We start from the raw sequence: 13,947 nt of genomic DNA on the forward strand, positions 1-13,947 counted from the left end.
CCTGTGTATGGAGATTAGAGCTGTTTTGGAAACAATGAAATGTAGTTGTTGGGCTTGCATGATTCATAATTAAATGAGAAACAATGAATGAGTGTCATCAGATAATACAATAACCACACCCATAAAGGATACTTTCTGAATACTATGTATGATTATCTTCCATTTACCAAGTGCCTTTCATGCAGAAGGACCCAAAGTGCTTTACAAAATGATTTACTACAAATATGTTGTTCTGTTACTTTATATATAGTAACGTTGTGTCTGTGTGTGTATAAAGTAATGTATCAAGTCATAAGTGTATGAGACTTTGAGAATAAGACATTTTTTGCCTCATCCCCCACTGTTTCTGACACTTTGACAGCAAAGTTTGGTTGCATTCTGAATTATATCTCCATGCATGTGAAATTTGGAGATGACACCAAAAGATGAAATTTGCCTAGGGTTGCCAGCCCTCCAGGATTGTTCTGGAATCTCCAGGGATTAAAGATTAATCTTTAATGAAAGATTATATCATGTGATGAAACCTCCAGGAACACAGCCAACCAAAATTGGCAACCCTATATTCACCCCATCCAGAGTGTCTAGTCACCACTTATATCCCACTCTTTGAGGATGTAGGCTCTGCCTAGGTCTTTTGCTGACCTTCCGCACATGGGAGAATTTTCACCTTAACCAAAAAAAGAACAGGAGTACTTGTGGCTATATAATAGGGATGACTCGTCCCTGATGACACCGTGGTGATGTCTGTGGTAGGATGAAACATTATAAGATGTCTATGCTGTGAGATGTTATATGGGGAAACTGTGTGCCCCCAGATTTCATATAATATATTGAAAAAAAACCACCCAAAAAGTAAAAATTCAGCAGCAACGTGTCAATATTGAAAGGTATAATCACTGAATAAATCTGTGAGTTAAGTGAGATCTGTTAATTATCCTCCTACAGATCAGGAAACATTCACTTTATAATTTTCTTTTGCAGTTTTGTATCAAATCTTAATTTTACTTCTCCCCCACCCCTATGCTAAACACATGCCATAAGCTAGCAAAACATAGTCATCCAAGTGTGAATGGACTAGAAGACTCTATTCAGATTGATTATGCAAATGTAAGAGGGAAAGTTTAATATACTGTCTATTGTAAAATAAAACAAATATTCAGCTAGCATGTGATTTGTTTTATATATTATAACCTGATTTATACTGACTATGAGGCACATGTTGTAAATGAATCGCTGAATTTTATAATGTTGTTGTTAATAACCTGTATTTATACAATGCTTTTCATCCTGCAGTGTCTCAAAGAACTTTACATGTTGTATATGCAGGGATCACTTAACACTTCAGGAGTGTAATGCAGTAGTATAGTCACTCAGTAACATCACGCAGGCACTCTTCCGAATAATTCAGAACCAGAAGTGAAGAATAACATCTTAACCAATTAAAACTGCAGGAAGAAATTAGGCAGTGAGTTTAGGATTTGGCCAGATGTTCTGGAAAAATGTTGCTTCAGTCAGTGTCTACATTAATTATTAAACAATATTTACATATAGCTGAGGTGGGAGCTGCTGCAGCATCCCACTGGCCCAGGGGCCAGAGCCCAAAGAACAAATTTGTTGTAGTGGATACTCCAAGGTGGGAAGCCTCAAAACTGTGTTGTACAGCATGGTTGCATGATACTGGCCGTTCTCTAGTAGTCTGCAGCATCTGCATGGACTGATGTCCTAATGATTATCCACTGCTAGCTCACCCTTCCTCCAGATGAGATCAGGAGCTTAGGGGACAGAGCAGACATAAATGACCCAATGTCTGAGCCAAGAATCCTAATGCCCAGCCCTCTGCTCTAACTACAGCCCTCCTTCTCACACTCAGACAATATAACATTTACCTTTCAAACTCTTGTGGTTATACAGGCTAGGACATTAACTAGGGGGCCACTTGGGTTTAGGAAACTAGGTGTTGGGTTGGTACTATCCCCACAGACTATTGGAGTCGTCTTTTGGGTTAACATCAAGATCTGTGCATGTGCAGATGGTGCCAGCCTTTACTTGGTGATCAAGTGCATGTGAAAAGCAAACCCCTCATGACTGTCTGTCACAGTTGGCAAAATGTACAGTTGGAGACTCATAAAATTCCACCTGGCCTGCAGAGAATATCTTGCCCTGCTGGGTGAATGCCATTGAACTCCTATTTAATAATAATTTTTTAAAAAGACAAGTACTGCAGCATTTTAGTGTTGCCCGAGTAGCTCTCATCCTCTCATTCCTAGGAAAAGGAACACTTGAGAGTTATAAAGTCCCCTTTTTTAATCTCCCTTACTCCTATCTAGGAATACCAGAGAGGGGTAAAGGCAAAATTTCAGCCTCAACATTGAATTAAACTCTTTAGGGCATAGACTGTCCCTGATTTTGTATATCTGCAGCATTCAGCACAATGAAGGCCTGATCCTGATTGGGGACTTCAGATGTAATAGAAATACATACTGATAATGTCCTGAGTTTTGGCAATACCGTAACATATTTTTGCATGTGCATATATGATAATAAGTGTAGGGTGGTGGTCTTATCCCCTTCATAATAATATGAAGGTGTTCTTCAGAGTACAGCAAGTAAGCAATAGTTGCAGGTATGGGACTGGGCAATGGTGCAGGTTGAACTGGAAAAGGGCTATTGTTTTGCTGTAGTGCGACAGCAAGCAGGTTTGGCAGCCTGCTGGAGATGGTATATAAAGAAGCTAATTATTCCTTTACAGTCTCTTTGTTGGACTATTTCCCCCCTGCACTCACAAAGAATCTTTCTTATCCTCAAACAGCTCCTCTCTGAAGAGGCCAACAACAGTGCATTCATTGAAAAGCTGCAGTCGGAACACAGGGGGAGCCAACAGCACATTGGGGCCCTGGAGGCCAGGCTAGAGGTCAGTGTCTGTCATTTTGCTGGTAATTGCACTCCCGTGCCACTATAAAGGGAACTCTTAGAGGCAGATGGAGATTTTCCATTTAGTTTCCCTGTATATTTTTTTTAAATGTGCCGTGGTCTCCCCTATAAAGGCAGTTATGTTTTCAGTTAATAATTAGGACTTAGGATAAATTCTCCATTTCTCACCGACTTTTTGGAGGCATATTCTTTGGCTGTTATTTTCATAGTGCATTGTAGAGAATAAACATGACCTTGATTAAAAGACCATCGGGTATCTTGACTGTGATCCACACTATCGGGCAGATTCTCTGCCCTAATCAGCTTCTGGAGCAGAACCCTCCCCTAACTCACCTGCTGAGAATGCCCTCAGCATGGAGAAATCAGCAGGGGGGCATAGAATAGGCAGAGCCAACTCCTACTCTTCTCTCCTTGTGGGGAACTTTATGGGGGGTAGCAGAGGAGTGGCCTTTTAACAATCCCCAGCTGGTTTATGTTCCCAATTTGCAGTAGCCCCCAGTTTGTGCGGCTCAAACTTAGGCCAGGGTGAGGGCTGGAGAAGAGAAACAACTGGCTTCTTGAAAGTCCCCCATACCCTGCTGTGAAGAGCAGAATCTACTTATGCTACAGAACCTGTCCCTGTAAAAACAAACTGTGTCATGGGGATTGCTTACAGCCTGTTGTGCCTGGTCACAATAAAATAGTGGTTCTCTAAGTTTTATATTGGTGACCCCTTTCACACAGCAAGCCTCTGAGTGTGACCCCCTTTATAAATTAAAACACTTCATTTTATATTTAACACTATTATAAATGCTGGAGGTGAAGTGCGGTTTGGGGGTGGAGGCTGACAGCTCGTGTGTCCCCCATATAATAACCTCATGACCCCTTAAGGGGTCAGGACCCCCAGTTTGAGAAACCCAGGAATAAAAGCACAATTTCTTATCGCAGTGTAGAGGAGACCTAACTATGTTCTAACCCAGCCTGTGAATCATGCTGCAGCCTATGGCCAAAATGACAGACCTTGAACCATTCTCTTGGCTGTAGTACTTTTCAGAGGCATAGTTAAGTCTAATTTACACAGCAAAACTAAATCATGCTTAAAATACATTGGAGATAATCATGTTGTAACTGTTTCCCCAGACAGCTGTTTTTACAAAGTAGACATGCCATCAAGTTTGAAACCGAACAAAACCCCACCATCAGTGGTGTAACCGAAGGCCAAATTTGACTTACTAAATACAGGGAACTTTGTAAAAATTGTGAATTATGTAGTTTTAAAACAACTCTACGTTAAATTCCACACATGCGTGCTCTGCAACAGTTAGTATCAAAGATATGGAAAGTTGGATAAAAATCCAAGCAAGATGCTCAGATATATTTGTTAGTCTCTAAGGTGCCACAAGTACTCCTTTTTTTTTTAATTGTTCAGTGTGTGGCCCCAGGCCTTAATTACTGTGTACTATTAAAACCCTGCTCTGAAGACAGAATTAATTTCCTCATACTCTTTTCTAGGGCACTAATCACTCCAGTATCTGAGTGCCTCACAAATAGTAATTCATTTATTTTTAATACACTTTTGAGTTGAGGGGTTGGTATTATCCCCTTTTTACAAATGGGCAATTGAGGCACTAACATTGAGGTCAAAAGTATCCACTAATTTTGGATGCCCACTCTGAGACCCCCACGGCCTAATTTCTTGGGTACTTAGCATTATACAGCACTTTGTATATTCAGAGTACACCTTCTATTGATTTCAGTTGCAGCTGTGAGTGCTCAGCACAATGGTTTCAAGTTGGGCACCCACAAAGTGAAGAACACACAATTAGTAGCCATCTGTGAAAAGACGGATTTAAGTGACTTGCCCAGCATCACACAGGAACTCTGTGGTACAGTTAGGGGTAGAAGTCATTCTCCCGGGCAGCCATAAACTGCCTTAACTATCATTTATCTTCCTGCAAACTCTGCTTCACTTACTCACACCTTCCACCTTGTGCAACAAATAAGGCAGGAGTCCTACAGGCAACACCCTCATTTACTACACACAGGGCCGCCAACAACAATTCTGGGCTCCAGGGCAGAACAGTAAATGGGCATGACCAGGGCTTCCACATGTCTGCCCGGCTGCCTTAGCTGCTGCCGGTATCACCCGTGTGCGCCTAGGAGCCCCGTGGCCCGCCCAGGCAATTTAAAAGGGCCCAGGGCTCCTGGCCGCCGCTGCTGCTACTGCAGCAGCAGCCAGGGGCCCCTGGGCCCTTTTAAATCACCTGGATCCCTGGGCAATTGCCCCCTTTGCCCCCTCTGTCGGCGGGCCTGACTACACAACCCTGATTAAGTCCCAGAGCAGGACTATCCTGTGCACTAAATGAGGAAAGGGTTCTGTGAAAAGAATGATATGTGATCATGTAAAAAGACTGTCTTAAAATACATATGCACAAGAGGGTAGAATTAAGGTTACATGGGCAATCTAAAGTCTGGCCTTTCCCAACTTTTGAATGCGTGTGTTACACTCCCAGACTGGAGAGAGTTCAAAACAGGAGCATTTTAATAAACTTAGAATCCAACCCCCCACCCTCCCCAAATGCACTCCTAGCATGCATAAGGACAATTGCTACTGTCTCTCTCTCTCTCTGGAGCACACCACACTGCTGCTGCAACCACCCTCTGCTCCCCAGAGCTCTGTCTCTTTTGATCCCTCCAGCAGAGCACCAATCCTTAAAGGGACAGGGTGCAGGTAAATATACCCCTGGCATTCCCTTAGGAGTGCCACATTCCCCCCTTGTCAATGTAATATTGACCTGACATTTCTGTTAACTCAAAATACATTCATCCATCCATCTGACTCATTAGCAGTAGTGTACAAGCTCCAGTAGTTCTTGAGTGCATCTTTGTCTTGATTTTCTTTCACAAGTTCTGGTACCGATGATGGAAACTTCCGGATTTCTCTTTGGTGTATCTTGCCAATCAAGCAGGAAGTTACTGTGGCAGTTACTATGGCAGTTCTAGTTCCAATAGAATGGCCAATTCTGCACAGCTGAAATTCCCCCATATTGATATCTTATGAAAATAACAGTTTCTGCATGATCAGTGGTATATTCGTACAACTGAAAATCACTAGGCGTATGACAAGCCATTTAGAAAACACATCTGCTAAATAAACAACATAAATTATCCAGAACTATAAAACATTCAGTCTAGAATGATATCCATGCCATAAGTCAATAGAACTTCATTTACCAATATAATATCAGTCTTGGATAGAAAACAGGATGAGGTACAGAAATAGGTACTTGGCATGCGGAGTTGACCTCACAGTTGTCCCATGCTATGCCAAGTACCTATTTCTGTGCCTTGTGGATAAGTTATTTTCAAACCCTGCCCCTTTATCATGATGAATCCTTTTGGTGAAGCCAACTTTTAAAACAAAGTAATTGAAGACCTTTTCATAGTGTTGCCTGATTTTTTCAGTGGTAGGGTAGGCTTGGACAAACCAGGTGAAGTGATCCACTGTGATGACACTTTATTCAGATCCTCATTCGCTCCTTTCTGGATACAAGATGTTAACTGATACAAACAAAAGGTAGATCCTGATACTACAGAGTTTTCCCAACCCCAGCTAAAATTCAAGTCCTTCCTCCAAAGCATGGAGGTGCGAAAGCTTCTCAATGAAATAGTGGTAACATTTTTTTAAGATGGGCAAAATACTGAATTTTTCCCCATAATCTTGTTCGCGGAAATTGCTGAACCATTTTTGCTGAAACTTTCCAAAAATAGCCTGAGGCAGATGCCCAGGATGGAAAATTTCACCCTGAATGGCTAATGTTTGGCCAAATTATAAGCAACCAAAAATAAGATCTTACAACGTAAAGTGTCAGGCAACCTCAACTATAATTTAAATGATAGATTGTAGCTTCCAACAGCTTGCATCTTTTTGATTTCAAGTATTCCTCCTGGGAAGCTGATAACCTTCAGTCTCACTTTGCATCATTAGAAGAAGAGTCACTGCTGAGAAAAATAACTAAAATAGCAATCCCCAGTGAGAGAGACAACCAGAGCTGGCTGTTGGGATGCACAGAAACCTTGGCCGTGGTCCCTTGCAGAATTCGGGGACCTAGAAATGTGTAGGAATACTAGGGTGTTATTTTAAGTAATTAAAATGTAGATTAGGCTCAGGAATGATTGTTAATGGTTTCACCTTTTTCCACTCCATAGGCTACTTTGTCTGCATTGAACTTTTGAGAGATGAACCAGTTCAGTATATCTTTTTATAAATGCATGAAAAGATGAAGCAAGCAGTTATAAGAACAAATATAAGTTAAGCGAAATATGTCACTAACTAGTTTAATTTATATTTTACCTAACCTAATTTACAATGGTACCATGCAATAGTCAAATTAAAATTATAATTGAAATATAATCAGTAAACCAATGGTTCAGTCTGTCTGGATTGTCAGCTACTACAATTAGTAATTACATCTAATTATCATGAACAAGTTAAGGAAAACAATTCTCTCGGGATTTTAAAGGAAGGTTGAGGGGAGAAACCATTCCCATTGATTTGTGCCATTTAGCTAAGAGACTTTTAAAGGCAGAGACTGTTACTTGCCTTCGTTGTAAGGAAGTACAGTTCTTAAACTGATTTCCTGGGAACTTCCTCCTCTGGCTGCTCTCTCCTGTTATGCATTACTGTTCATGGAAATCATATCAAGCTTTAATTTATTTAGTCTATTGCTCCTCCCGCTTTAACACCATACCTGCATCTTTCTGGTTGTCTTCCTACACAGATCCAGAATGGTTTCTAAAATCCCGCATTTTTAGCAGTTTTAGAATGACACTGGTTTAAGGCAGATATCTCTTATGGTATAGATAGCAGACTTAGGTATTGGGTCCACTTTGGGGAATAGTTAGTGACACACAAAGCATTCATACACACTAATGGGTGTTGGAGTGATTTAAGCATTCTCAAATTGCTTTACAGAAGGGATCTCTGTATTGATAAGCTGTAACTTGAAGCTCTTTCGTGTGTGTGTGTGTTTGTATTTGGGGGGGAGACTTTTGGTCTTTTCTCTCTGTGCTGTAGACTTCAGGCTTGGCTTAGCTAGTGGTCGGAGTCTTTCACCTCTCCTTCTTTGGGTGGCCAGTCCACGGAAGAGAGCAGGATGCAACTCCAGGTGTTGTATTGATGCAAGAGCCACCCCTCAATTCCTTCCAGATGATTAGCATCTTTTGTAGGGATCAGTGACTCCCCTACTCCATCCCAGGGGACACACTTCTCCAATTAGGAGTTCCATCATATTAGCTACAGTTGGCACCTTGATCTTGGGGTCTTGTTTAGTTTATATGTCTTGTACCAATTTGTTGATAACCACAAGTAGATATCTCTCAAAAACATGATGTAAGAAAGTGCCATGTGATGAGGAACTGGTAGGCAAACTTCTGTATAGGCTGAAGATATAAATGTCTTAATTGTTTAATACACCTCCTCATGTCAGCGAGTTAATTGGGACACTGGGAAAGTAACCCTAGACAAGAGGTGGGGGCAGAGTTTAGTGACCTTACGCAAATACCCTTTTGGCTGCAAGCCAGCACATTGCTTTGGACATCTCCTAGCTTCTAGATGATAACTTTGTTAAATATTTGACAAACTAAAGTTACTCGAATCTAAATTCCAATGTGTACCCAATGCAGGATTGATTTCAATGTGCATGTTTTCAAAAGTAAGCTCTAATGCTGCTTTTGCAAGAAGAAAGATGTCCTTGAGAACATAAACTAATCACTAAAGTCCCAGTACTACAAATACTTCTTCAGGTGCTTAAATTTAAGCATATGAGTAGTACTATTGACTCCGCAGCTTGAAATTTTGCCCCTGATTTATATTGAAGAGCATGGGTGATGTACTGTTCCCAACCTCCCTCCACTTTAGTCTTATTTAGTCGGTATTTATTCATCTAATGAAGCTATTATAGTACATTTCTGGATAGTTTTTCTTGATAAGTGTGCAGTTGTTTTCTTTTGTCAGTTGATGGAATCACTGGGGAGCTATCCATAACTGCCAAGTTTTAATATATAATCTTCATAATTGACCATAAAGGGTTAAAAAATCCACTTTATCTAACAACTTTCCAAAGATCTCCTCACCTCTCCGATTTCCCTCCCATTTGAACAGCTCAAATGAGGATCTGATTTCGTGTACCTGGAGAAAGAAACCCTAATGTGGCAAGATATTTCTGCATTTGAGTTATGCCTTAAAAATAAACGATGACAGGCCCTGAACTAAGTTGTTGGAGTCAGCATCCAAACCAAAGCAGCAGCTTCCAGTTTGCTATGTTTTTAATAGAAGAAAATCATGTCAGTTGCTTTTGCATATCTATAACAGAATTAATTTAGGGGATGTAATGTTGGCAAACATTATGGGATCTGGGTGAAATCTGTCAAAAACTGTAAACTCTCATTTTCTAAATTCCCAAATACTGCATATTAATATAGCCTGGAGATGTTTAGGTGCTGACTATTAAAAAATAAAGCAGAGAAACGTATAATTGAGCATGTTCCAAGTTTTAAACAATGAACAGTTATTTTAGTTGTCATGAAACATTTGTGCCTTTGTGCATTTTTATGTAAGAAAAGTAATGAATTTGCATGCCAAAACAAAGTGACTTTTTAATTATGCATATTATATTTTCATCAGACGCCAAAGGGTTTGGAAAGGTGGTGTGACCAACATGTATGCTATTGCCATCTGTAAAATGACAATGAGATTGGTGATGGATAGAGGATAAATTGGTGGCAAGATTATTGTAACTTGAGGGAAGGAATTGCTGGAATTTTCCGGTACATACTATTGTCTGCAGAACTGTGTAGGCAGAATAACTACAGGTTAGTGTGTTGGCCTCTATCTAAACATCATAAAACAAATTTATAATAGAAACTTATTTGTGCTTGTACTGCACCACAGTTAATGAAATGTCTTTGGAGCAGGTGGATTGTTGCAATTACGCAATGAATGGGAAAGACCCAGAAGGTCTGTAGGAGCTAGCTTTGGTCAGCAGGGACTAGTAAAGATCTCTAAACATCCAGAGCATTTGAAAATTAACAAAGCTTCGACTTTGCCAGGCTTTAGGTCATCTCTCAGCTAACTGTTGTAGAGCTGTGAGCGCTAGAAGCTGAATAAAGATCTCAGCCAGAGTCTTTTTGAGGTATGCTGTTATGGGTGGTTTATTTACCTACTTCTGGATTCTTTGGCAGCCAGAGATGGAATGAAAAGTTTGAGACAATATGCAGTACAGGACACTGACTGAAACTGAGATAGGCTTTTAGATCATCTCACATGTTGATCAAGATGCTAAATAATACCAATGTGGCTGCATTTAATTAACATTATTATATTACGTCATTAATTATTTTACTTCTCCAACACTATGGTTTCATTTCAGCAAAGCATTGAAGCATGTGCTTAACTTTAAACATGAATTGGACAGTCTGTAAGCATCAATGATCTGTAATTAAAACTCATTAATAATGAAAGTTACTTTTCAATCTCAATTATAGCATTTGCTACTCTAATCATTACAATATCACTCTGGAGGTTGTTATTCATTACAGCAATTTAAGCCTCTTGTAAGAAAATGCTGTTTTTCTGAAATCAAAATGCTTTGCAAAACCAATTAGATTTCTGCAACCTTTCAGATTTGTTCCATGAGAATAATTCAAAATGAAATTTACATTTACATTTTTTTCTTTGAAAAATTGAAATTTCTATGCAAAACTGCCAGTGAAATAGTTGCATTCAATTTTTTATTCAATTCTTGGAGGCAGGTCAACAAACATGCACAAGGGTGATCCAGTGGATATAGTGTACTTGGACTTTCAAAAAGCCTTTGACAAGGTCCCTTACCAAAGGCTCTTAAGCAAAAGTAAGCAGTCACGGCATAGGAGAGAAGGTCCTCTTCTGGATCAGTAACTGCTTAAAAGACAGGAAACAAAGGGTAGGAATAAACGGTCAGTTTTCAGAATGGAGGGATGGAAATAGTGGAGTCCGCCAGGGATCTCTACCAGGACCAGTGCCATTCAACATATTCATAAAAGATCTGGAAAAAGGGGTAAACAGTGAGATGGCAAAGTTTGCAGGTGATACAGAATTACTCAGGATAGTTAAATCCAAAGCTGACTGTGAAAAGTTACAAAGGGATCTCGCAAAACTGGATGATTGGGCAACAAAATGGCAGATGAAATTCAATATTGATAAATGCAAAGCAATGTACATTGGACAACATAATCTCAACTGTACATACAAAATGATGGGATGTAAATTAGCTGTTACCACTCAAGAAAGAGATCTTGGAATCATTATTGATATTTCTCTGAAAATATCCACTCTGTGTGCAGTGGCAGTCGAGAAAGCTAACAGAATGTTAGGAACCATTAGTAAAGGGATGGATCAGAAGACAGTAAATATCATCATGTCACTATATAAATCCACAGTATGCCCATACCTTGAATACTGTGTGCAGTGCTGGTTGCACCATCTCAAAAAAGATATATTAGAATTGGAAAAGGTACAGAGAATGGCAACAAAAATGATTAGGGGGTATGGAACAGCTTCCATATGAGGAAAAATTAAAAAGACTGGAAAATAGATGACTAAGGGGAATGTGATTGAGGTCTGTAATATCGTGAATGGTCTGGAGAAAGTGAATAATAACATACAAGATAAGAACCAGGGGTCACACAATGAAATTACTAAGGAAAACAAGGAAAAGGAAGTATTTCTCCACACAACGCACAGTCAACCTGTGGAACTTGATGCCAGAGGATGTTGTGAAGACCAAAACTATAACTTCAAAAAGAATTAGGTAAGTTCATGGAAGTGAGGTCCATCAATGGCTATTACCTAAGATGGTCAGGTATGTAACCCATACTCTAGGTGTCCTTAGCCTCTGACAGCCAGAAGCTGGGAGTAGAAAACAGGATGGATCACTGCCCTGTTCTGTTCATTCCCTCTGAAACACCTGGCACTGACCATTGTTGAAAGACAGGATACGGTGTTAGATGATCCATTGGTCTAACCCAGTGCGGCCGTTCTTATGTTCTTATGACTAAAATATCTCTGTGCACATTTTAATTATTTCATTTAATCCCCACATTTAGCACAGCAACTCTTTGAAGAAGAAGAATTGGATTTTCTTGGCTATTTTTACTTGTAAATATTCACCGGCTTTTTCAGAGGAAAAGCGTAAATGCTCCATATTTTAAAAAAAAATTGTCCCCCAGTGTCTGTTTTCCCCCCACCACACTACAACACAACCATAAACACCATACTTCATTCACATCTGAAAGTTACACATTAAATGGAAAAACAAATGGTTCCTTTTACTCATCATTTGCGTATGCCAAGAGTAGCTGATGCTCAGGATCTGTGTTCTAATATTGCTACACTGTCCAAACTCCCAAACTGAAAGCCTTCTCCTTTAATCAAGTAAAATAAATGTACTGTGCAACAACTACAATCTTATTTATTTAATCTTGCATAGCAGAATTAGAAAAAATCATTGTGGGAGGAAACCTATTAAATTCCCTCTTAATTGCAGAGAATGCTGCAACAATATTGCTTGTCAGAATCAAAAAACACAAACATAGATGGGCTAAATAATAATACTGCAAGTGTTATCTCCTAAAGTAAGCCTATACTCTGTGCTGAAGCTATGGAATTCATCGCTTTGCTGCTGATGACACCAATAAATTCTTGTGTGTTCCAAAGCAATACATGAAGAGTTGAAGAAAGGAAGTCCCAGAGTTCATTGAAATTTTGAACAGACAATGGGTTCTCCATTTCCAAGGAGAAACCCCATTAAAATTGTCTAGGTAATCCAAATGTTTGTAAACCGGTATGTACTGCCCAAGGCACTGCTGGATTAATAGAACCTTAATGGTAAGACTTTGTTTCTCTCTCTCTTTCTCTTTTAAATCATGCCATTAAATTTGGCAGCGAGTCCTGATGGCCTGAATCTGTCTCTTTGATGTATCTTGGTGTAATTACATTGATGTAAATGGAGTTGCTTCAGGTTTACACTGATGTAAAAGTAGATAAAAATCAATGTGCCCTATGCGCCCAAGTCTCTAAGCTGCAACAAACAGGTTTCTTTTCTCTTTTCCCTCCCCCCTTCCTTCCCCCCCAAGGTGGGTTAAGGAGATGTTTGTATTATTCAGATTAGATTTGGGGTAAGGATTGAAATTCAGGTTCATTGCTGAACCAGAACTTGTGTCCAGGTTCAGATTTGACATATTAATGAGATTTCAGCTAAAAAATGGCAGAAGTCATAGTTCATTAAAACTTGTGAGATTAGCTGTGCTTGTGAAATTTCCATTCTCATGTCTCCTTTGAACAGGATCTGGAAAATAGGCTCCATCTAGTTTTGAGTCTGACCTGGAATCACAACCACAGAAGGTTCAAATCTGAAGTTTAAATTCAGAACTCTGCCCACCGATATTAGGAGGGCAGAAATGGGGTCATATTTGAAGTTCTGATTTAGGCCCACCTCTATTTACAGCAGGTTACATTATGTGCTCTCATACATTCTGTCACATCCAAAACAGCTGTGGCTGTTATCCGCTACTGTAGTGTTGAAATCAAGATTGATTGCATTTCCTTCAGTCCAGTTATCTGCTGTCGGTCTTGAATATGGCAAGCAATCTGTTCAGATTTTTGGCCTGGTATTAGCTGCCTTGGTATTGAATAACGCAAATAAATATATATTGTACAAACTGGCCTTTGGTGACAATAGACTTACATTATCTACAAAACTCTATTTCTATTTATAAATGACTCTCCTGAGTCACAACTGAGGCTCAATTGCAGGTCAGCTGTATTTGAGATTGATTCTGTGGGCCAAATTCTGGCAATACACCCAAATGCCTGCACAGGGTGTTGTGACTGCTGCTTTCCTCAAGAGTAATGTGCTTTCTGCTGTTGGTTTGTGTGTGTGTGTGTATGTGTTTGCCTCTGATAACATCGGAGCTTGCCATTTTTTGAGCTAGCTGCAG

The 13,947-nt window shown here is 39.8% G+C and overlaps 1 protein-coding gene across 12 annotated transcripts in view; it reads left to right on the forward strand.

Annotated features, from left to right (window-relative positions):
• Window positions 1-13,947, forward strand: part of LMNTD1 (lamin tail domain containing 1) — a 295,913-nt gene that overhangs the window by 170,122 nt on the left and 111,844 nt on the right. For all 12 annotated transcript variants that reach the window (XR_012155635.1, XR_012155637.1, XR_012155636.1 and 9 more), the window contains one exon: window positions 2,810-2,911. Coding sequence is in view for 9 of the 12 variants with exons in the window: in XM_073317668.1 (XP_073173769.1) it covers window positions 2,810-2,911 (102 nt within the window). In the remaining 3 variants the exon portion in view is untranslated. The remainder of the gene's footprint in view (window positions 1-2,809; window positions 2,912-13,947) is intronic.

Source organism: Lepidochelys kempii, chromosome 1 (assembly GCF_965140265.1).
Source record: "Lepidochelys kempii isolate rLepKem1 chromosome 1, rLepKem1.hap2, whole genome shotgun sequence".
NCBI lineage: Eukaryota > Metazoa > Chordata > Testudines > Cheloniidae > Lepidochelys > Lepidochelys kempii.